Consider the following 23,524-nt stretch of genomic DNA (forward strand, 5'->3'; position numbering starts at 1 on the left):
ATCAAGAGCTGGAATTAGAACACTGTGACTATGAAGCTGTTATAAAGCCCTATGCAGCACATGACTGCTTGATATCTCATTCTTCTGCACAGGGTACAATTTAATAGCAACAAAAAATGAAATTGTTTTTTTGGTGCAACAAAAATTATGATGGCTCTTTCGAAGATCAACTCTCAAATCTCACCTTGAATTTTATGCTCAATGCAATTTTCTGTTTTTGTTTCATCTTCTCCAGTAAAATGTCTTTCTCTTTTATTTGTAACGCCCTCAATTCCTTAAATACACTTCACCCCAACCAGCTCTTGCATCACCTCTCACTCCACACATTTGGTCCTCATTTACCTATTCTGCTTTTCTCCTGTCCTTACAGCATTCAATTCTCCAGGGCCTCTTCCCTTGGCATACACATCTGCTCTTCCCCGTTCTCCTTTCATCACTATCCTTCTCTCCTCCCTTCAATTCCCCCATTCCCATCTTAAGCCTCAGCTCTTCTTACCTCTTCATCACCTCTGCTTCTCTCTAAATCTTCCCCACCAGTCCCCCTCCGGTCACCACCTCCTTCTCCTCTGCCTCCTGTCAAATCCCCCCTCCCCCCCCTTTCTCTCTATCTCGCCCATGTTCGTTTGAGGTCATGCGATATCTGATCGATCAGGGTCATTGAGCCCCTCATTCCAAGACAGACCATTAGCCAATCATTAATCTAGATCAGACTATTAACCAATCATTAATCTGGGCTGCTATTTCAACTGAGGCTTCTGATTGGGTCAATAGTGACCTCTGGCCTGTGGGTTACCACAGCAACATGAGGCCCATCAGTTAAACATTGGCCCCTTCAGCAGCTGTTAACGATCTTACCGGGTGTCCTTAGGTATGATTAAATAAAACAATCTCATTAAGAGCAGGGTGCTGTCTGGTTTTGTCTAAATTAGCCGAGTCAATGCACACAGGCACTCGACATTCAAATCCTTTCTCATGACATCAAATCAAATTATTGAATGCGTGCAAGTTTCTTTTGACATATTTACAATGCATGGATATTAGATTATCCCGATAACAATAATTACATTACAAAGCTTCATTTAAAAGAGCATGGTAGCAGATGTGAGATTCATTTTATTTTTTAGCATTCATGCCTGAAGAAAACCATTTTATAAAATGCACAGCAGTTGCAGGTAGTATTATATACTTTGTATTCTTTCAAAAACAGTAAGCCCAAAACATTGAGAAGTACTGAGAGTGCAAACATTAGTTAAATCATCAGTGCAATTCTGCAGCCTGAAAATAAAGACCCTTTTGTAAAAGCCAAAAATTGCTAAGCTTTTGCTGTGACTGTAACAGAAGTGTTGATTTATCTCTTTGGTAGTTTTCTAGGCCAGGATGCTGTATTGGATTGCATTAGACTAACAGGCTTTAAGGTGTTATATGCAAACATAATTCCATCAGCAGAGACAACTTGCATGATTATGCAACCACAAGTACAGGTGCAAAAAAAAAACATACTTCTGAATGAAGTCCTCTCTAAAATAACATGTCAAATAAATCCTTACACAATGTGTAACTTGTTGAGTTGTAAAATAGATGGATGTGCTATGATGTTATCTATCTATCTATCTATCCATCCATCTATCTATCTATCATCATTTAGTTGTGCCAATGTTTCTTTTACGTTACGCAACTTGTTCATTTGTAACCTCTACCCCTGACACTGCTGAAGGGGATGGGGTAGGGGGTAAAGTGAGGACAGGGTTAAATCTCTTTGGAACGTGCGCAGAGGACCGCACTGTTGTGCTGGAGGTCTCGCCGGTACAAGTGTATTTACACGGGTGGACTCGAGTCTAGCAGCGCGCGCGCGTTGGAAAGGTTCTACCCGGCTTGTTTAACAAGTGGGGAAAACAATCTTCCTTCTTTTTTTTTTATCCAGTGTACCGGGACGTAGTGATGTTGACTTGGCTCCTGCAGCTTTGGATGGTAATGGAATAATTTTCCTTCGAAGCCATCAGATGTTCCCAGTGGTGGATTTCCCTTTTTTGGAATGTGTTTGATGCGCATTAACCCTTTTATCCGACAGCCTCTCCTCTTGGCTTGCCTGCACATTCTGCCTCATTTTTTTTCTACCACTGGAATATGAGGATTTTTTTTTTTTTTGTTTACGTTTCGATTTCGAATACCTATTTAGCAACCAGGAGGTTTGAATTATGAAAATCTTTTGAGATGAAAAACAGCACTTTTCAGGATATTTTTTTGCTAGTGCGCGGCTCGTGCCAAATTTCGCGCCTCAGCAGCCTGTTGTCTGTGCCTGCGGAGGAACGCATAACTTTGCCGCGTTCTGGAGCCGGAGCTGGAGCGGGGGCTGCAGCCTGTCTGAGTGGCGCACCGTCAGAGCCACACGCAGGGGACGAGGAGGGGGACCAACGGGGCGGCCCCGGTGTTCGTCCTTTCTGTGGTTGGACGGGGCATCCGGCGCAGCTGTGGAGCACGGGAGGTGAAGACGCTGGTGATGATGATGATGAGTGGCCTGGCAGCTCGAGCTGGCACTTGGATCTCGCCATCAGTTTGTTTATTTCTGTGCGCTCTTGTCTTTCTCCCGCCGTGCGCTCACTCGCACCCACAGCCGTGCCAGGTGTTGAAACGGATTGGCCACACGGTTCGAGTTGGGGCTCTGCAAGTTCAGCCTCGCTTGCTCTCCGCCACTAATGGAAGTGGTTCTGAAGATCGGGATACAGATCGAGGTTTGATAGGAAGCCCTGAGCGCGGGTTGGGTTTTGAAAAGCAGGTTGAAACAAGTGTCAGTGCGTCTGGATATGGAAGTCTCAGGACTAGGGGCACCGTTAATAGCCAGCGGGGGGGCAGCAGAAGTAAGAACCAGGCACGGCAGCGGGAGGAGAACACCTCAAGGGAGAACAGCGTGTTCGCACCCCGCGACTCGGCCCTCCTCGCGGTCGAGGCTCTCAATCGGGCCGGATTGCTGCCATACAATTTATCCCTGGAGCTTGTAATGGCTGTTGGGTCCGGACTCGGCGAACTGCCCGCGTTCTCCTCTTCATCTGCGGGCAGCCCCGCAGAGGAAGACCCCCTGTCCTTCTTGGAGAGCGTGTGTCACACCGTTGTCGTGCAGGGGGTTTCTGCCATGATCGCATTTCCACGGAACCGGGACGAGTTCGTCAAGTTGGAGTTCGTGTCGCTCGCTCTCCAGGTGCCAGTCGTCAGCGTTGTGCAAAAGGAGTTTACGCGCCAAAGTGAGGTAAAAAAAAAAAAAAATTCTCATTGCATCTGAACTACTGTTTAGAACTGCAGTGGATCGTGTCAGCAAATAAATACCAGATGTTGGAATACAAAAACAAGGCTTTCCGGTAAACTTATCAAAATGTGTCCAACAGCAGAGAACCCAAAAGCAGTTTATTTACCGAAAACATATAGTTCTCAGTTTTAGAACATTTAAAAGGCCCTATTCACACAGCAGTGGCCCTCGTTTAGACGTAAGCTGAGGGAGTTCCGATTTGTTGATCATTTTCCTCTGTATATTAGGCATTCCTTGAGATGAAGGACATCGTTTTCTTTTCTTTTTTTTATCGGCTGGTTGTTCACATAAAGCATCAAATAGGGATATTAGAAAAAGGCTCTGTCCATGGTGCTGAACTCTAAAGTACGCTTGGGTATCTCTTATGTCCACCCAGCACAATATGACCTATACAGATGCATAAAGACATTATTTCTTTGTATCTCAGCATCCCCTTCTGTGTACCTGAAGTAGAAAAAAAGCACTTTGGCAAAAAAACATAGAAGTGCACAGCAGGCTCTTGCGCACACACACACACACAATAAACCCAATTTGTGCTGACACCTAGCCCAACATTATTGATTTGTCCAAATTTTGGCCAACTATTATATCTGTGTACAAGTAAGACTTATCTATGCAGAGCTACTTAAAATATTGAGTAGCACATTTAGCATTTTGCCTATTCCAGGGGTGAATGTAAGTCATACAGAGCATTTCTCTGGCATTTCACTGCTTTAACAGTTTGTCCAAAAGTATTCTTCCCCGCTCTTTCTCTGTTATTTTGCTCTATTTTGCTCTTCTAAGTTATACACAGGTCATATTCTAATGACTCTGAATTGTTATTGCCCTGTCTGTTTTTTGCCAAATGCTTGTAAAGAAATCTCTAACCTCTTCCCTCCGAGGTTTGTTTGTCCCATTTCTTCTTTTTGAAGACAATAGCAATAGCATAAGATGGAGTTGGAGAGATACAAATGCAGTTAAACTCTGGACAAGAGGTGTCAATACTTTCCAAACAGTCTCATATAATCGTTTAAAGCTGATCATTTTCTGATCAAGCTGCCATATAAATGAATGGACAAGGTTAGAAAACTACCTCTAGATTTTTTAGGTTAGGTAAAGATTGACCTGATGCCTATTCAAACAGCTTAGAGCTGAAAAGCTGCTTTTGTGTCAAATAAACCAAACGAAGATTATCTGCAGAGTTTGCAGCTGGAGTAAGAGAGTGAGAAAACAAGTTAAAAGAGTAAACACTTATCACAGGCATTGTCATTACCCGGTCTCTGAAAAGACACCTGCTGAGAGTATTTGTGAGTTTTAAAGAATTTGTGAGGAAGAAAAAGATAGAGAGAGAAAGAGTGTAACTAACATGCATAATTGTCTTCGACTAGTAAAAGTAGACACACAGAGACATTTACTCACAATGATTTTGGGAAGCAAAGCACTGTACACCTCTTAAATAAGGTGGTTCAAACAGGGCAAGTACCACATATAAATTAGTTCCTACTAACAGCTATAGTGTGTGTGTTTTTGACGTTGCATACACAATCATCCTGGGTGGGCCAAAGTGCATCAGAGTTTTTTTTTTCAGCACACAAAGGAGACACACACATCTAAACCCATTAGTTAGACTGAAGGGCTCTGGGACTCTTGCCACCTACTGAGCTATAGTAATGTGTGTGTGTGTGTGTGTGTGTGTGTGTGTGTGTGTGTGTGTGTGTGTGTGTGTGTGTGTGTGTGTGTCCATAGTAATACCTAATTTCCTGCTCTTTAAACAGGGGAGCATTTGGCTGTAAAGAGTAAGCAGGTGTCTAAAGTGTAAGAACAGGTGTAAGCAGATTTCCCTTAGACAAAGATTGATGGACGGGAGGATGAATAGAAAAATTGGCAGAGAAAAATGAGTATAGCAAAACGACAGCCCGACAAACAATTTGCAGTTCTCATTTGTGACTTTTAGGGCTTAACTCCCCTCTGACTCAAACTAGTTTTGCCAGCAAATCCCAACTGAAGGCTGGAAACATTTTCTCCAGTGCAGTTTGCAAACTGTGAAAACTTTTTGAACGCGCGCTGTCACCATCTCATTATTATTAAGTTGATGACCTTTTTTCTACCCTTGCCTTGTTTCACCCTAACAACATTTATATTTAAGGTGCTACAACGTTAACAGGGTGTGATGTTGAATCAGGCACTGATCTTTGATGAAGGATGAAAATGCCAGGTGGGATCAGTTTGATAGTGAGGGACTTTAAATCTTAGGATTTTAGCATATTTCAAACAAAGGGCTAGAAACTGCGACAAGCTGAAGAGAGGAAACCCGTTGGAAAGGTCAGTTGTCTCTGATTTGAAGAAAATTGATATCATGCTGGCACGCAACACTTGAGAGTAAGAGATGAAGATATAGCATCATACTGAGATGATGAGGCATCTACGCAAATAACTCTTGCTACCTAATCCAATTATGTAAGAATGTATGCTCTTAGCATTAAAACATGTTTATGATATTCCCTTTACGTTGGAGGGCGTGAGTACAGACCTAAAAATGGAAGGGTTATGTAAATTGAAGACTGTGGTCTGGGATACTGTATACACCATGTTGATCTGATACAGCTGTGAATTATATGCTGATGTGTAAACACTTTGGAATAAATCTTTAGCCAAATTGTTCACCTTTTGCAAAAAATGTCAAATAGTTGCTGATTAAAAGTTAAGGTGGTTTTCTTAGCATAGATGCTTTGGATTGACTGGTCATCTATCCCTATGTGAAAAATAAAAAAATGAACTTGCAAAAATGCCCTCTTGGGTGCCTTTATAGAAAAAAACCACACAAAAAGGTCCCCTCTGGTGGCCAAATGTGCAAGGAAGCATGATGAAGTCCCCTCCAGTGTGTCCTTTCTGTGGACAGAACTCGATAAGGCCTTTCCAGTAGTGAACAGAGAAAATGCCTTCAGGTTGCCTTTTCAGACTGGAACTCATACTGTGACCTCTAGGGTGACCCTTAACCCTAGAATCGCAAAACTAAAACCACCAGTGGATAAAATGCACCCGTTATAGTGCATTGATTTTCAAGCGACAAGGTCATTTATTAATAATTCGACACCACAATTTGTACGTAAATGCGAGCTGTAGACTCTTTATTCCATCCAACGCTAAAATCAACTTTTTGACCACAGACAATGCACAGCTGATTCATTCATATTTCATTAACACAAAGTTACACACAATTGAAAAACAGACTTCAATACATCTTAACCAATGGCGGTTCCAACATTAAAAGGATGGAACTGAATGGCGGGCCCTCTTGGGTGCCCAACAAGGGTTGGGGTTAGGGTCCAGCTTGAGCCATTTTTATTAGTCCACAACTGGCAGACCTGCAAATGCTTGTAGAGGTGAAACTCACAATTGCGGTCGTGTAAACAAGGCTGTCCAAAGCTATACAATATGAGACTCTTAACATGTTTTTAAGAGGATATAAATAACCTATTAACTTTACAGGGAGTCAGCAGATTATAAATTCTTCTTTGGCTTTCGCACAACTTTGTAACTGTCTCATAATTGAGTGATAAGGAAGACTACTAAGCACACTTTTTCAGAGTAAACTCACAATCAACAACTTAATTTGTAAGTTAAAAAATACCAATCAAAATGAAGAATTATTGTAAGTTTATTTTATTTACTCATTATATGATTGACAGAAAGTGTGTGAGTAACTGATGTCTCTATTATGCATGCAGAAATTTAAAATGAACCCCATTTTGAGGTAATCTTTACAAGTATTTTTTGTTAATTATTATGTCAATAAATGTGTTACACTGTCGTGTGTACTAAAACTTGTTGTTTTAGTACACACCAGGACACAGAATAAAGACCTTTAAATATCTTTCCACCAAATGCTTAGAAAAGTATTAATGCTGATTAGTATATTGGATTTGTTACTGTGAGTCCTAAACATACGTCCATGGATACAGATGGATACTAGCACTTTGCTTGCTAAGGGGAGAGTTGGTGTAATTATGTACCTTCATAAATCAAGCTGGCAGTGACATAAGGAGGTCAGTGGGATGTAAGGCCAACAGCTATTGGACTGTGACTTAGGAGTTGAGTCTGTAGGGATTTCTTACTGTGACAGCAGAGCAATATTGAGAACCCCCAGGACGCCTCAATATTTCAAAAGATTCACATGACGTGTGCAAAATCAACAGTTCTATCTAAAATGTTGACATGGTCGTAGGGACAGGACAGTGTTCTATATGTATAGTTTATGAATGGGAGACTCTGTAATCTAGTAATTAATATACCAAAAAAAACAACATTTAAATCAGTTTTTAGATTTTCCCAATAATTAATGATCTTATGGTGTGGATCAATAGCCAATTCATTTATTTAATTTGATATGACCACCAGCCCATGAATCTACCAGCCCCTGCTGTGTTACTGTACAGAGAAGGTTGCAAATTCAAAATCACAGTAAATATATTTTAGCTGTGGAAATCCCAGATAAAAAGATTTTAGAAGATATTAGTGATAACAGCTGGTATTTCAGGTGTAACGAAAAGCAATAGACCTCTATGTGTGTATTTCCTGGTTATTTACACGCAGAACAAAGAAAAGGATACAGATTTATGGTGATCACAATGCAGAAGTGCTGCAGCTGAGAATAAATCCTCCAATCCTCCTTAGGGACGAGAGGAGGTAAAGGTCTGATGTCCAGTGCAATGCATTAGCATTTATTTTATTTGTCAGGGAAACATTTGTAGTTTTGCTTTTGGTGTTGTTTTGTCTCAGTAGTCATCCTTTTTATTTCTTAAGCAGATGAATAATGATTCTATTAATTCTATTAATGGGATTGATGAAATTAACCAAAAGATGAATCTAATGGACTTTTAGTGAAAATCTCATGAAAAAGTTATAAAGCCTATTAAATAGCACCTTTTCAGTGTGCGTGTGTCATTTCGGTTTGTATTTTAGTGTATGCAAGAGAGTGTGTGACTAATTGATCGCTTGAATGGCTGGCATGATGAACACAGGGTATAGTTTGCCAAGGCACACTGAACTAGAACAGGCGACTCATGCAGCCTGATTTGGAGTACACAATTTTATCTCAAGCACTATAGGTGGTAAATTTGTCAAATGTGGTCGGTGAGAGAAAGCAGAATAGGCCAATTGTGGAAACAAATATCTTTGCTCTATATTTTTAAGCTGAAGTCTTGTCACACAACCATGCCCAGGTGTCTTTCGTTGGCAGTTGTTTGGGGGGAGAAATATGAAAAGGTATTGTTAACTTTAGCTCATTTAAACATTTAAAACAAAGTTTAATTCTCCCAAGTTCTGTGTCTCTTCTCTTATGAGAGAGTAATTAGAATGCTGTTGTGTTAAAAGAGTAATAATGAACAGTGAAAAACAACATTTTAATGCATTTTATTTCTTTTTTTTGTATTATTGCTCTGATTGACCTATGTAAACATGTAAACATGGTGGTCAGGCATTGGTTGTTACTCGCTCGCTCTTCATTTGACACTTAGTTCTTAAATTGAAATTGATGTTTTCTGGCATGCAATCAACAAAATGATGCCTGATTAGTATCTTAGTATCTTAGTATCTTGTAACTTTGCTCAAATGTATTAACCATTTAACAAAAGTAATCACTCCCAACTACACGTTAGGGTTGTAAATCTTTGCAATACAACTGGCCAAAGATTTTGTAATTATCATACACTTTGCTAAGTTGTGGGTAGTAAAGTTATATTTGGGCTGCTGCTTGCTAATTCTTGCATCCATCGCATAGGTTGTATCATGCTGTCTCAACCCGTGAGATTTGGCACGCTTTTGGAACAGAATAAGCAACAAAACCTCGGTAAAAGGTGTATTGCTTTAGAATCAGGCTATCAAATGATTCATATTATATTCTTTTCCAACCAGACCAAAGCAGACTGTTGTTGTTATACTTTTAATGTTAAAATCAGTCTCAACTTCTATTGGTGAATTTTAACACCCTTGATATTTATACTTACACAAATATTGATTTCTGGACTTATTGGTTTGCTCCTGGCCCATTTACAAATGTTGGTCCAATATTACCCCAGTAAACTTCTTATTGACTTCTGAAAGGTCTTATCTTGCTCTACAGCTACTGAATCCTTTATGGTGTTCATGTCTAGCCAGTACAAAGTGGTTTGAGGTCTTTTTCATCCCCTACTGCAGCTGAAATTGAAGTTGATTTAGCAGTAGGAGTGAGCCACAAGAGTAAAGTTATTATCAAACCAAAACATCAAGTCAAACATTGAGTGGGAATTTGAGTTAGAATTCCTTCTGACTTTGTTTGTGACCATGAGCCAAACCATTCTATTATCTTAATATTATTATCAAATTTAATCCCAAAATCTAAAATTTGTTCAAACTAGTGCAATGTTACAGTTCTAATACACTGTGATATTTGTGAGTGAGTTGCTGAAAAACTTTACAAAATTCTGCATTTTGAGTATTTCATCAAATTTGATACTTGTCACCTCTAAATAACATTAGATGTGACCAAAAATATGAACATCTAATGGAGTCTTCATTGTACTGCCTGAAGAATATATAAAGGAACCCAAAGGGAATTTTATGAATTCTGACTATAAAAGATAAAAGATAAACCAACATGACCAAATTTTTTGTGTCTCCAATTTTTTTGTAAAATGAAATGTATGGTAGGTGGATCTGGTTTAGGGCCTTACACAGGAACATATGCCTGCCAACTGGGTACCATTTCATTATACTGAATGTGAAAATGTGACAGGTTACAAAGGGACAAGTGAGAAAGAAATAAATAGTTGTAATGCGGTTGAAGTAGTTACCTGTTTCTCTAACAGTAACATTGTATTATTTTTACTGAAGGTGGTAAATAATATTTGAGGGAAATGCCACCTTTCCATGCTTGGCTAAGATTGCTGAAGAGAAATGATTCAGAGTCCAAGGCTGAGATTGACGCTGTACATCATAATCTCTATAGGGCGGTTCCACAAAAATATTTATTTTCTAACGTCTTGTGGGTAAAAAAAAAGCTGAGACACTGAGTAATTCCAATGAGTTTGTTATGACAGGATCCAGGTCTGCAGTGTCCTTGGAAAAATAGCCCAATACATGGACCTATGTGACTCTTCAGAGACGAGCTGAGCTCACGATATGGTGTGAAAGGCTGTCATCACAGATCACACTTCCTTTTCCTGTTATCCACCAAAGTGCGAAGCACCAGGTGGATTGAAGCAGAACCAAATCTGTTCTGCTGCCAGCTGGTCATGAAGGCCAGCTTCTTGGTATCAAATGCTTCATGCAGTTCATACTGCCTCCTTAAAAGTTGGTGCCTTGATCCAACAAGGACATCAAAAATAAATCCTCATCTAATCCCTGTCTATGATGGCTATTGGGCCAAATCATTCCATTCTAGATGTTATGAAGGTAGGTCTAAATGGCCTTAAACTTGAGGGGCCGATCTGGAAGTTTTGAAACCTCATGGTGCCCTTCCTAGTTTCCTGTACTTAGGACAGTTGTGATACAACTCTGACTATCACCTGGTGAGATTGGTAGGCCACAATAAGCCCTAGAGACCACATGTCTCTAGGGCTAAGCACTGAGACCACATGTTTTTTGAATTCCTGCTCCAGGTTGAAAATCACACACCATTACAGTGCTCTAACCATTGTTCTGTCCGGGTCTCATTCGTCAATGAATGAGTTTATGAATTTGAAATACATGTGTGAAATAATTCCCTTGGAATTGACAGAGGACAATTAAGAGTCCTCTGAGGGTCTACTTAAGATTCGTAAGGGCTTCAGTTTTGCTTAAAATACATAGTAGAAATACAAATCGTTTTTCTTATGATGTGAATAATGATATTCATGGGTTCAAGTAAGTGGAGGCTAAAATCCATTATATCTAGCAGACTGTGTTTGTTCTCCAGGAACAAATAGAATTCCAAGATAGAAAGTAATTATACTGTTGGATTTATAACCTTTCTGTCATTCTCTTCTTCTCCTCTCCACTTTACTATATCTTTTCTTCCTTCTGTTCCTTGATTTTCTTACTCCATCCTCCTTTAACCCATTTCCCCTTTCCTGTTGCCCCTCGACTCCCCCACAAATATCTCCATTGTCCCATTTTTCGTCTTTCCAACCTCTAACCTCTAACCTCTATCCAATTTCTGATTTCTCCCTTCCCACTTTGTTGCAACCACCCCGCAATCAAAAACACCCTCTGATGTTTTGTCCTCTCTGCCCTCTGTGAAATACAATTGACCCTTGCCAACCCGTTGTCCTCCCATCAATTCTTGTTTATCACTCTTGTCATCTCACATTTTCATTCCCTGTAATTCCTCCTGCTTGTTTGCTTTACAAACCCCCTCTACTCATTTTCACCTTTCCAATCCCATGTCCTACGCTTTTACGTCATACCTCTTTATTTTGTTCCACTATCCATCAAATCTTTTTCAACTCTTCCTTATTTTCTCCTTAAATATATCTTATTTATCTTCCCAAATCATCTTGCTCTCTGTTTATTTTATCTCCCTCTTTCATCCAAACAACTTATTGATCTTCCTTGTTTAAACGTCTAACTCCCGCTTGTCCAATTCATCTCCCATCACACCTGTTTCCTGTTTATGATCTTCTAACAGAATCCACTCCATTTCCAAATGGCGATGCAGACCGTAGAGGCCCCACCATCTCGTCTACTTTATTCCCTGCTGATGATGAATGGCTGGTGGGACATCAGTGTTCTGCTCTGTCAAGAATGGGACATTAGTGACTTTCTCCTTCTCATCAAGAACAACACACGCTTCCACTTGGGCAATCTTGTCAATCTGACAAGTACCGCCTCTGCCTCGACTTCTTCCTCATCTTCATTATCTCTTACAGGAGTGGCTTCAGGTGTTACTTCAGGAATAGACGCGTCCTCATCTTTGTCTTCTTTACCTTATTTGCCTCCTGCTGCCTCATCTTCTGCTTCCTCAGCCACTTCATCCTCTAAATTAGACCAGCAGCAGGCTCTCATGCGGCAGCTGGAAGCACTAAGAGAACCATCATCAACAACTGGAGTGGTTACTTTTGGGTGCGAGATTCGCGAAGTACGTCGCCTTTGGACTCTGGCTACTCGGATAATGCTCCCAGACTTTCACTGGGTTCTGGGGGACAGTCAGAATGTGGCCGAGCTGAGAACAGAGGGATTGCCCCTGGGGCTATTGGCACATGGGGTCATGGGGTCCCCTTCTCTGGATCACTACGTCCACGACTCCGTGGAGCTGGTTGCACGGGCAGTTGGCAGTGCAGCCCAGGAGAATCCTGCCCTGGCACTCATACCTGGAACCACTAACTGTATGGATGTACAACAAAGCAATGGCAGCTCAGGGGAATACTTGGCACGGTAGGGAATCATTTGGATACTTAAGTGATCATTTCACCCATATATTCTCATACTAGTGATTGATGATAATGATGATGATGTTGATGATGATGATGAATATGATAACGTTTCTGTAAGTTAAAACGATTCTTTCAGTAAAATAACATAAAAATGTAAGTGCGCAACAAATTGCACATTTTAAGCGACATTTAAAAAAATCATGGTACTTTAGATCACAGCTGTGATCCCAACATCCTGTTGTGTTTTTACAATTCAGTTTTTTGTGTTTCAGGCTGTGTTAAATAGGTATTTAACTAAGCTCTTCCTGATCTAATTAGGATAGAAACCATATTGGCAAAGCCAGGGCTATTTGAAGGTCAAGAATACATTATATACATTATGCAACCGTCAGCTGCTTATCGATTTGAAAAAAGAGGTACCTGATTGTGATGTCAGTGTCACAAGATGCTCCAGATTAAATGAATTGGACTGGGGACAAAAAAATAATGATAGGGACATCCATTCTTTATAACCATTTGCAAGACAATCTGAACCTACAAGACCATGGTGTCGGCCACTTGTTAGCCAGCAGGTGCCTATTTGCACACATGGAGAAACATTAGGAAACATTTGGAGCTTTGTTTCTGATAACCTCCCAAATGTATGTCCAATATTTACTTTGTTTTTAATTATTTGTGGTTTAATACGTGATGTAATCATCTGCCTGTAGGCTGGGTTTTGAGAGCTATTTACTCAAATCTGATGCGTTAGTTTTGCAACATTGAAGCTGAGTGTGGTTAAAGTAAACCAACAAGTAAATTTGCTGTGAGCTATCTACTTACACACCAGTATAATACTTCAAGCCTAAGATTTCACTGTAATAATTTGGGAATTGACTCTGTTTCATCTCCAGCCAACAGACATCATGGTAAATCCCACTCCACACCCGCTTTCCTCTCCTGTGCTGTTTACATATGTCAATCTTCCTTCTGTTTCTACTTCATCTTCTCAAAAATGGTTCTCTTCTGGGGGAAACAACTTCTCTTACTTAATGCAGATGTTCAAAGACAAGCTGCAGTGTCAGGTTTTCTTTTGCAAGAGAAACACACATGCATGCATAAGCACGCAGCACATTCAAGAGCACACACTCAATAACTGCAGCAGTGTGAGAAATGATAACATGTGATGAATGGCATTTAACAGCAGCATCATAATCTACAGTCGAGCCACTCTATTTTGCTGAGATATGAGTAATGAAGAGTGTGTGATCACACACCGCTGCATTACAATCTGAGTTTGACCTTTCTCGCTGAGATTCTCCTCAGAATACCCGAATCAGCAGAATGACTGGCCAAGAAAGACAAATATTTGAACATGGAGAGCTTGGAGGGCTAAAGCAGATTATCCACTGATTGTGTTTACAATTTTAATATTTGTATTGAGCGCTATGAGAAGAGTGCTTTTAGTCAGTCAGTCTTTTACTTTTGTCTAATAGAAGAAGAATCAGGTGTCACCAGAACTAAACCAGGTTTTTAAGAGCGGTGTTGAACTGTGAAGGCAGTGGGAACATTACCTGAAGAGGTGGTTTTTCCATGTTGGATACTGAGTCTACTCTAGCTGTAACACTCCTGGGATATGGAAATGCCATACATCCTGGTCAGAGGAATAAGTTAGCAATATGATACATTACTGTATAACCAGCTGAGGATGCTGGAAAAAAAGGGTGTTTGCATCTGTTTCACAAATATAAAGAAAGGTTGTTGTTTCTCAGTAGTTCTGTCTTTACAAAGCTATGGAAATGTATTCATGCTAAAGGGGTTAATGGATGTTGATTTATTAGTCTTTTCCCAATTTCTGCTTGTCTCTATACATTACAAAAATTGGCCTTAAATTAAATTTGTGCTGTGATGATAATTTATCTCTACTACATGGTATAACAATGTTTTTGTGTGAGCAATCTTAAGTTTTTCTTTGATCTGATTCAGTTGCAGAGGGGTTGTCTAATACTTGTAGGTTGTAACGACTGCAACACAGAGTATGACTCAACGCAGCAGCACCTGAATGTGCATGACGCTTAAAGCTTCAAAGCTTTTTTGAAGTGTTCCTTGGTGATAACCAAGATTCTTAACCAGGTAAAAGCTTTCTTACATTGCTTAAGAAACATCTTGATGACAACTCTTCATTTGCTGATAAACATTAAGCTGTAGTCTTCCTGCCTTTGTATCACTACTTAAGCCATGTTTTTCTTTTAAGTGACTCCAAACTTTTTCCATTGTTCATGCTCAACACATGACATGTGTGCCCACACATTATAGACAGAATGCTAAATAATCAGACTGTTACATTAGGTCGCAATTTTTTCCACAACTCGGCTGAGGGCTCAAGGGCTGTGGATGGCCAGAGGGAGTGTGAAAAATATCAAAGAGTTGAATGTGTGGCGAAAGGTTGGAGTTGACCTTACTCAAGTTCTCCAGAGGAAGAAGCTAATATTTGCACATGAAATTTGCTGAAAGTCAGAGTATGTATATTTGGGAAGCAATTTTGTATGATTTTGCTTCAAGGTAGTTGGGCATGGACCCAGGAGAAGCACTTATATACATTAAAGTTTGATATTATTCTTTAATAATGCTAATTTTATGAAGTCTGAGTTCAGCTAGGATTAGGGATGCCAGTGCAAAGAATTGTGAAAAAGAAAACAAGAAGAAAAGCATGACATTTTAGAGAAGGATACAACTACGGGTAGGCCCAGGTTATAGTGTTTTTAACTTTGAAAATAATATATATTCAACATCTGCTCTTAAGCAAGAATTTATATAACAGCATTTTATTTGTTTAGTGTTTGTTTGGCCTTGGTTCTGTGAAAAGAGAGGCAGGTATTAAAGAGTATAAGGAGCTGACATATAACAGGTGTCATCCTTTAAACAGCAGCTAGCAAAGGAAGCAGTAATGTCACATCTATTCAGTAGAGCTTATGTCCTGCCCCAGAGTCTTGTTCTGCCAAACTGGCACTTTAGAAGTGCTCAGGTGAAAGATCGTATTCAGCAGTCTGCACGACTTGAGTGAGTGATAATAGGCTACATTGCCTAATAGCCTCCATTTGATACTTGCAATTTGCAATAGCAGCATGGTAGAGCTTGAACAAAAAAAAATCACAAAAATTATTTGACATGCAGTATGAATATCTTCATCCAACCTTTCATTTATCTAGATACTTTTATAATGCTCATTGTACTTGCATAAATTGAAAGTGTCACAGAATTACTCTTTTTCAAACAGAGATGATGATGAGCTTGTTTTAGTTCATTAAGTGTTCATTTAAAAGTAATCAACTGTTAAAAGGCTTTCAAAATGTGGAAGAAAGTAAATAAAAGCACTCTTGTTATTAGTAGCCTTTTTTTGGAAATCAAACAGCAAAGCCTGACACAAACATTAAATGGCAACTAAAGCCAGATATTCATCATTTAGAGGTTTCTGTTAAAAGTACTAATTTTGAAAGAAATCAAGTCAGTTGGTGTCATAACAAACGTTTATTTTATCAGGTACAAACTTGTTGGTCCACTATTTTTTCCTTTTTTTTATATAGACCCCTGAAAATCAAGCTTTTTTTTCACTGATTCGTCTTTTTATTGGAATCTTTTCATAGTTTGGAAATCACTCGTTCACATAAGGCAGTGTTAAAAACTTTAATGTATTCTTATTTAGTGTTCTCAGTCCTTTAAGTTAAAAATTAATAATCCCTAATTTAAGCTTTCAAAATCCCATCATGTGCCAAACCCTCTGTCTTTTCCATTTGTGTTTTTAGAGTGCATGTATTGCCTTTGGTTTGATGTTCAAGCTGTGGTATCAAGTATTTGGTGGATGAACTGGACTGCATTAAACCAGAAAACGTTTGACGGATTAGAAACAGAGAGGCTGTGACAGATCTTTAGCTTGAAACTGAGGGAAGTGCTAGTAGCCTAGTGGTTAGTGCACACGCTCCAAGCAGGCCGAATCAAAGCAGAGAGATTCGATTTGGATTTAGGTTAAAAAAAAAAAAAGATGTTTTTTTTTTTTTTTTTTTTTTTTTATTAATTCACATTGTAATTCAAATGAGGTTAATCAGTCACCCCTGGCTATAACAAATTACTTAATATCTTGTGTCCTTAATTTCCATCTCCCTTCATTTGCTTTTCCTGGCTTTGATTCAAGAAAGATCAAGTTAATTTAAAATATATAAAACAAATCTAGTTGAAAATGGCAGATTTAGTGAAACAAAACAATAAAAAAGCAACCATTAGTTACGTGGAGAATTTGGCAAGGGAAGTCTCTCCACAACTGAGAGATGAATGTAGGACCTTTACTATATAGCCACCACAACTTGTAATCAAGATGAGTTTATTTTATTTCCCTGATGTGTAAAATAGACTGTTTTGGTCTGTCTCCATATTGTTCATTATAATCACAGACTAAGTCGCATGCACTTCCAAAAACAACAATACAACAACAACAATAATAATATAACTTTTCCTTTTGAAACCTCAAAAAGATTCTCAACAATCAAGTCCATTACAACCTAATATCTCGTATCAGAACATATTTAAAAAAAACACAAATCAAGCGTACATATCCAGGTTTAAAAAAAGTCTGTCCTATTTGTATACATCATGATGAGAAACATCAGCCTGTGTGAGGTTTGTGACACACTCTTCTCCATCGATCACAAAATGTCTGCTCTGGATGCAAAGCTTTCTCGCATTGAGCTCCAGGAGTTCCAGGTTCAACACAATCTAGCTAAGGACAGATTCTCACACCAAGTTATCAAACAAAAGAAACATTTTGGGCACTGGTTTAGCTCAGCGGATAGAGCACGTGCCCTGTGTATAGAGGTCGCAGCAGCTGGGGTTTTCAAATCTGACCTTGTCCCTTTGCGACATGTTATGTCCCCACTCTCTCCTCCGAGCAATGTCCTGCTCTCTTTAGCTGTCCTATCTAAATCTAAAAAAAATCTAAAAGCAAAAGCAAACTTTTTGACTGTTGAAGCACACTGCAGAAAAAGTGTGCTGTTAGTATCAGAAACAAAATTTCACTTGTTCATTGTAAACCATCATGAACCAGTTTTCTTTATATATTTCTTAAGAACAATGCATGGATTCACAACCTCTTACAAAGTGCTACCAACTACCCAGCAATGGTAAACCTATACTTTTGGGACCAGACAAAGATTCAACTTTTCCAGATTATGACCACCTGCTGTCTCTAAGTAATAATGATAGAACGATTTTAAGTGCCACCCAAGCATATATCTCATATATTAGACAAGTTTCATCAAAGAAAGAACAACCAAAAACACTTTTATCACTTGAGGCAGAAAACATATTTGACAGGCTGAATTGGAAATGTTTCTGTGGAATCTTAGGTTAAGAAAAACCATTTATTATTTGGATAAGGGAACTTATACACATTATATCAATGGCAAGTACAACTAATGGGTTGATTTAACCAAATTTAACTCCACAGAATGGTCATGGTAAGGATGCTCTCTCTCTCTCTCTCTCTCTCTCTCTCTCTCTCTCTCTTCATCTTTATTTATCATTTTCAAAGATTTGGAAATGATGTAAGCCAAAACAACACTCTCTAAAGGCTTTCAGATATTTCTCCCATGGCAGAATATTATTTTTTTTACTGCTTCAGGACCCTCATCCATTTCTGCAGGAATAACTCAGAAACCTCCATCTACTCACTTAAATGATCAAAGTCTACTCTATTACTGTTCACATGTTAACCTTAGTCTTCAAGAGCACCTGGTATGTACACAACATGACTTAAACTGCTTGACCACCTTACATTTTTCAATGTCTATTAAGAAACAGTTCAAATTTAAATTCTTCAAAAATTCTCAACCAGTCATCTTTTTTTTCTCCTGGATCCTCATTTCTCCCAAAAGCCTTGCTTGACTCGGCTTAATCAAAATATGACTGGAAACTCTTAACTCTAAAGCCTAAATTACAGGGAGGGTTTATATATACATATGAATTATATATATAATATATACAGAAAAATGCTCGCCCTCTTCAGATATTATTGGACTGAATCTGAGCAGTTATTATGTATCACATACTCCAGACAGAACTATCAGAGCTGTGGCTCAGTTGGAAGAGTCGTCATTTCTCAACCTGATGGTCTAGGGTTTGATCCTCGGCTCCTTACCCACACTTTACTAAAAAAAAAATCATACATTTTCACAGCTTGAAAAGATAAAGTAATTAAACACCTCCATATTATTCACTTTGATTTTTTTTTTTATTCAGAAGTTCAGCTTGGGAACAACCACTTTCTGGAGTACATGCTGTTAAATTCCACAACCTTATCAATACTAAATAAAACCCTTAGCACTCTAACTTACCCAACCCCAATAGAGAAATTATTAAATATTTCAGGTCCTGGGAAATTCCTATCAAGAATTAACATATTTCTCAGCAGCTCAGAAATCTCAATATCTCTCCATTTCTTTGTAGTTGACACAAGAACTCTCCATATGTACCAAATTTGACACATATGTTCCCCTGTTTTGATATGTAACACATTTGGTACATATGGAAAGATATATGTACAAATTTTTGAACCCAATTTGTAAAAAAAATATATAAATTGCCATGACATTTAAACTAAAACTTATGAGGTCGTATTATTGAAAAAAATACACTAAACAGATGATTTGCTGTGTAGACATCGGGGGCGGCTGTGGCTCAGTTGATAGAGTCGTCGTCTCTCAACTGGAAGGTTGAGGCTTCCTTCAGCAACATGTCCGATGAGTCCTTGGGAAAGACACTTAACCCCAAAATTGCTCCTGCTGCTTCGTCGGCAGGGTATGAAAGGCATCTGTGTTTTATGTCTTTAACTTTTTGTTGTGCTGCTGCCCCCCTTGGCCAGGACACGATTGCAAATGAGATTCTTAATCTCAATGAGGTTCTCCTGGTTAAATAAATTTAAAGTAAAAATAATTTCAAAAAATAGTTACTTCTTATGGTCTGACTACACAGCAACCTCTGCCATCAGTGTGTGAATGGGTGTTAATGGGTAGGTGTGACATGCGGTGTAAAAGCACTTTGAGTCGTCAGAAGACTAGAAAAGCGCGATACAAACTCAAGTCCATTTACCATTTACCGTGAGGAAAAACAAATTGAGAATTAGATCAATGCACCACATCAATTGATATCTACATGCTAACCTGACACTCGTCACCTATCAGGTATGATCTGGTAAAAGTCACTGATGACCAACTCCCTCTTGTACTTAGGAATAGAATTCATAGAAAGACAGAATACATGTTTGAAAGCCTCTTAAAAGGAACAGATATAGTTTACCCTTAAGACTGAAAATGAGAAGAGAGTTACCAGGTATGTGGCAAAATAAGTGATAACAAAGCAGGGGAACAGAAAAGAAAGAGGGGATAAAAACAGAGAAAGACATTCCCAAGTAAATACTGTAAATATACCCTGGAGATTAGATTCGATTCAGATAAACTACAGGTGGCACCAGTCCTGTAATTACGGATAAGATAAAGCCAGAAAGAATTTCAACAGCCTTCCTTTTTTTCCCACCAGAGATAACCCCTTTGGATAAACTGTATAGTGATGAATGCCCACCAAAACCAAATACCCTGATGGGCCAGCCAGCTGAGCTTTGAAGATAGAACATGCTTTATAATTAACAGCCCCCTTATGACAGATACAGACGGTAAGAATTAGGCAATCCTAGTCGTAAGATGATCAGTCGTGGCAATATCGGTGGTTATTGACCAAATATCCTGCGAGATCATCTTACAAGTGAATGCTTCTACGAGCTACGTCAACTTCCAACCAATAGACATGCAGTATGAAATGAGGCCCTGATCAGCGGGGTCATACAGGCACCAGAGCTGTCAAAAGCGTATGCTTACAATAATGCCACTTATGTCAAGCACTTTTTGCAACACCGGCATCCCAACTTGGCCTCTTTTCTCTTGCCATGTCCACATTATTCTAATCCTTTATCATATATAAGGAAAGAACACAAGCGTGGGGAGGGGCATGTCCTTGAGTAAATGTTATATAAGAGACATCAGATGTCCATCAAGGCTTCACAGCTTCAGGTGCTATACGTTGTCCAATTCATGGGGTGCAAATGGAGCGTATTAAGGGACAAAAGGTTACACAGTCATTTTGAAAGAAAGTCTGGAAGAATCTTCTGTTCCAAATATAGAGGAAGTCAAGTTCTTGTTTGATAGTCTTTGATCCAGCATACAGCATACTTTCAATCAGATTACAACTCCGTTTTTGAATTTGATATTGAGGGGGCAGTATTGACTTTTACTAAACACAAACTGGATAGAGTTGTTCATAGGTTGCAAGATAACTGGGTAATTGATGTGCGGTGTATATGATATTATACCCTGAGTTTAACTCACAGGATAAGAGCAAACTCGTGTAAACTCTGTCATCAAAATATCTGCTATTATCTTCAGGGCAAGGTAGAAAACCTGTGAACTACAAAATGCATCACATCTTCAGCATTCAGGTGCATAAAGCTCCTGTGGGGTTTTAGTTGATAATGAGCCTGACTAAACTGATGCCATAAGATATACTGTTAGACAGTGACAAGACAGCAGAATATTTGTTTTTTCTTTTCTGTGTCAGAATATGTCTTACTTAGGTACATGATCAGCAAAGAGATAAGAGCCACTGCTTTGGTTGCTAAGATTGTCAAAAATTAAACATTTGTCACTGTTGCTCTAACTAGCTCTGAAATCATTTATTTTCATTGTGCTACTGAACATGCAGAACACTGTATGAAATATGTTGAACCCATGTGCATTCAAAGTACATAGAGAGGCTATTTAGCTGAAATTTTGTGTGCTTTCAGGACCAATATGTAACTCTGACGCCTAACGTTTAAAATGGGTACTGCAGTCCAATCTCAAAACAACGGGGCAAGACACTTAACCCCAAATTGCTCCTGCTGCTTCGTCGGCGGCGTATGAATGTGTATGAATGTGATTAGTTACTTCTGATGGTCTGACTACATAGCAACCTCTGCCGTGAATGTGTGAAATGCGGTGTAAAGGCGCTTCAGAAGACTAGAAAAGCACTATACAAGCTCAAGTCCATTTACCTTTTACCATTCATGTCGCAGACACTTTATCCAGCCCTGCATCGGTCTTGAGTCCTTTCTGCTTTCTGCCGCTGAACAACGACGGCACACTGCTCTCGTCTTGCCAACGTCTCTTTGTCCATTATTGTGGGAATGGGGAGGGAGGGTGTTCATTCTACCATGCTGCAGGTTGTGCTCCCACACAGACGCGCCTCCCCCTCCCCCTTTTGCGACGCAGGGCTGTTGGAGCGGGATCATTGCTGAAAATGACAACGAAACTTAAGAGTAAGTCCTTAAAAAGAATCTCGGTTAAATGCAACTGTTCAAACCGACAGGGCTCGAGGAACTAATCATCTGCAGGTTGCACAGTTTATGTTTGAACTTTTTAACAAGTTATTAAGTAAAAGCTGTTTCCCATACCAGCGGCCGCAGCCTTCCTCCACCCTGAGGTGTGCTTCCTCTTTGTGGTCTGTGTGGGAACACAGATTAAAACGTTTTTGTTCCGCGCGTACTCGGATCGATCCGCATGCGGACCGGACCGAAGGCCCTTTACCGAAATGGTCCGGTCCGAGTACGTGTACCTTTACACCCCTCCCTCTAACATCAAAGAAAGGCTGCAAAAATATCTAATTGGTTCTACTGCTGGAATCTAGTTTCTCGAGAGGTGAGTTAGCGGTAACATTTCCTTGTTTACTGGAATCACCAGATTAACCTCATGCTGAAAGGTATTTAAAGATGTCAGAAAGCTGGAGAAACAAAAGCACATTGTCTTCTAATTTATTTTCTGATGCCACTTTATGCGTCCTCAAAGTTCCTGACCAAATCTTATTAACACGGAAATTCCCATGGGCGCTAACACGGCTTCAATTTCATTTGCCATGTCTGTATCTTATTTAAACAACACGGGCTATTGGTGTGAAAATGAGTTGCTGCGTCAGATTGGAAACTCCTTGGGGCGGCCGTGGCTCAGCAGTAGAGTAATCTCTCAACTGGAAGGCCCAAGCTCCTGCAACCACGTCGATGTGTCCTTGCAGCAAGAAACACTGACCCCTAAGTTGCTCCAGCTGTCGTCTGCAGCTTGTGGTTTTGAATGGATTAGTTAATACTGATGGACACTTTAGGGAGCAGTCTGCCATCAGTGTGTGAATGTGGTGTGAATGGGGTAAAAAAGCAGTCAACTTAGAAGAGTCCACTTATCGTTTTCCATTTACCTTAGCTTTTGTGCCAAGATGCTACAGTATGAGCTGGGTGTATAGATAGGGCCCTAAATGTGGGTTCCAAAACAATTAAGGTCATCACAAGAATTGCTGTTCTGTAAGTTAGTCTGTTCTATCAATTTGGGCCATTAGAGGAATTCAATAGTTTATTAAGAACAGGATCCAGTCCAGTTCTTATGAGAAACCTGGAGTTGTGATTATGTAAAGGAGAGTGTAAGCAAGTTCTCCTCCACACTCAGTAAAGTCCCACCTCTCTGTTTTTTATTGCATGCAGTTCAGAGAAAATGTTCTATTGAAAGAGTTTCACAGAATAATCCAGATGTTCACCAGTTACAACAGTTGCCATTTTAACTAGGATATGTTTGGATTTTGTTGTAGCATTTATTTTGTTTTGTGCTAGAACAATTTATTGGGCGACTTTGCAAGAAACAACTGTTCACAGATGGAAAAACCTGGAAAAAAAGACAAGCTCCACTTTGCTGACATTCTTTACTAGAGTTAACCTGTGACTTCAGATTCCAACAATGAAACACACTCAGCTTGTATTATTGTC

At 39.4% G+C, this 23,524-nt stretch overlaps 1 protein-coding gene across 1 annotated transcript in view; it reads left to right on the top strand.

Moving 5' to 3' along the window:
- Positions 1 to 628: 628 nt before the first annotated feature.
- Positions 629 to 23,524, top strand: part of grin3a (glutamate receptor, ionotropic, N-methyl-D-aspartate 3A) — a 46,993-nt gene continuing 24,097 nt past the window's right edge. Inside the window, exons 1-2 of the mRNA XM_065965946.1 lie at positions 629 to 3,241; positions 11,922 to 12,667. Coding sequence (XP_065822018.1) covers positions 2,498 to 3,241; positions 11,922 to 12,667 — 1,490 coding nt within the window. The 5' untranslated portion in view covers positions 629 to 2,497. The remainder of the gene's footprint in view (positions 3,242 to 11,921; positions 12,668 to 23,524) is intronic.

Source organism: Labrus bergylta, chromosome 17, assembly GCF_963930695.1.
Source record: "Labrus bergylta chromosome 17, fLabBer1.1, whole genome shotgun sequence".
NCBI lineage: Eukaryota > Metazoa > Chordata > Actinopteri > Labriformes > Labridae > Labrus > Labrus bergylta.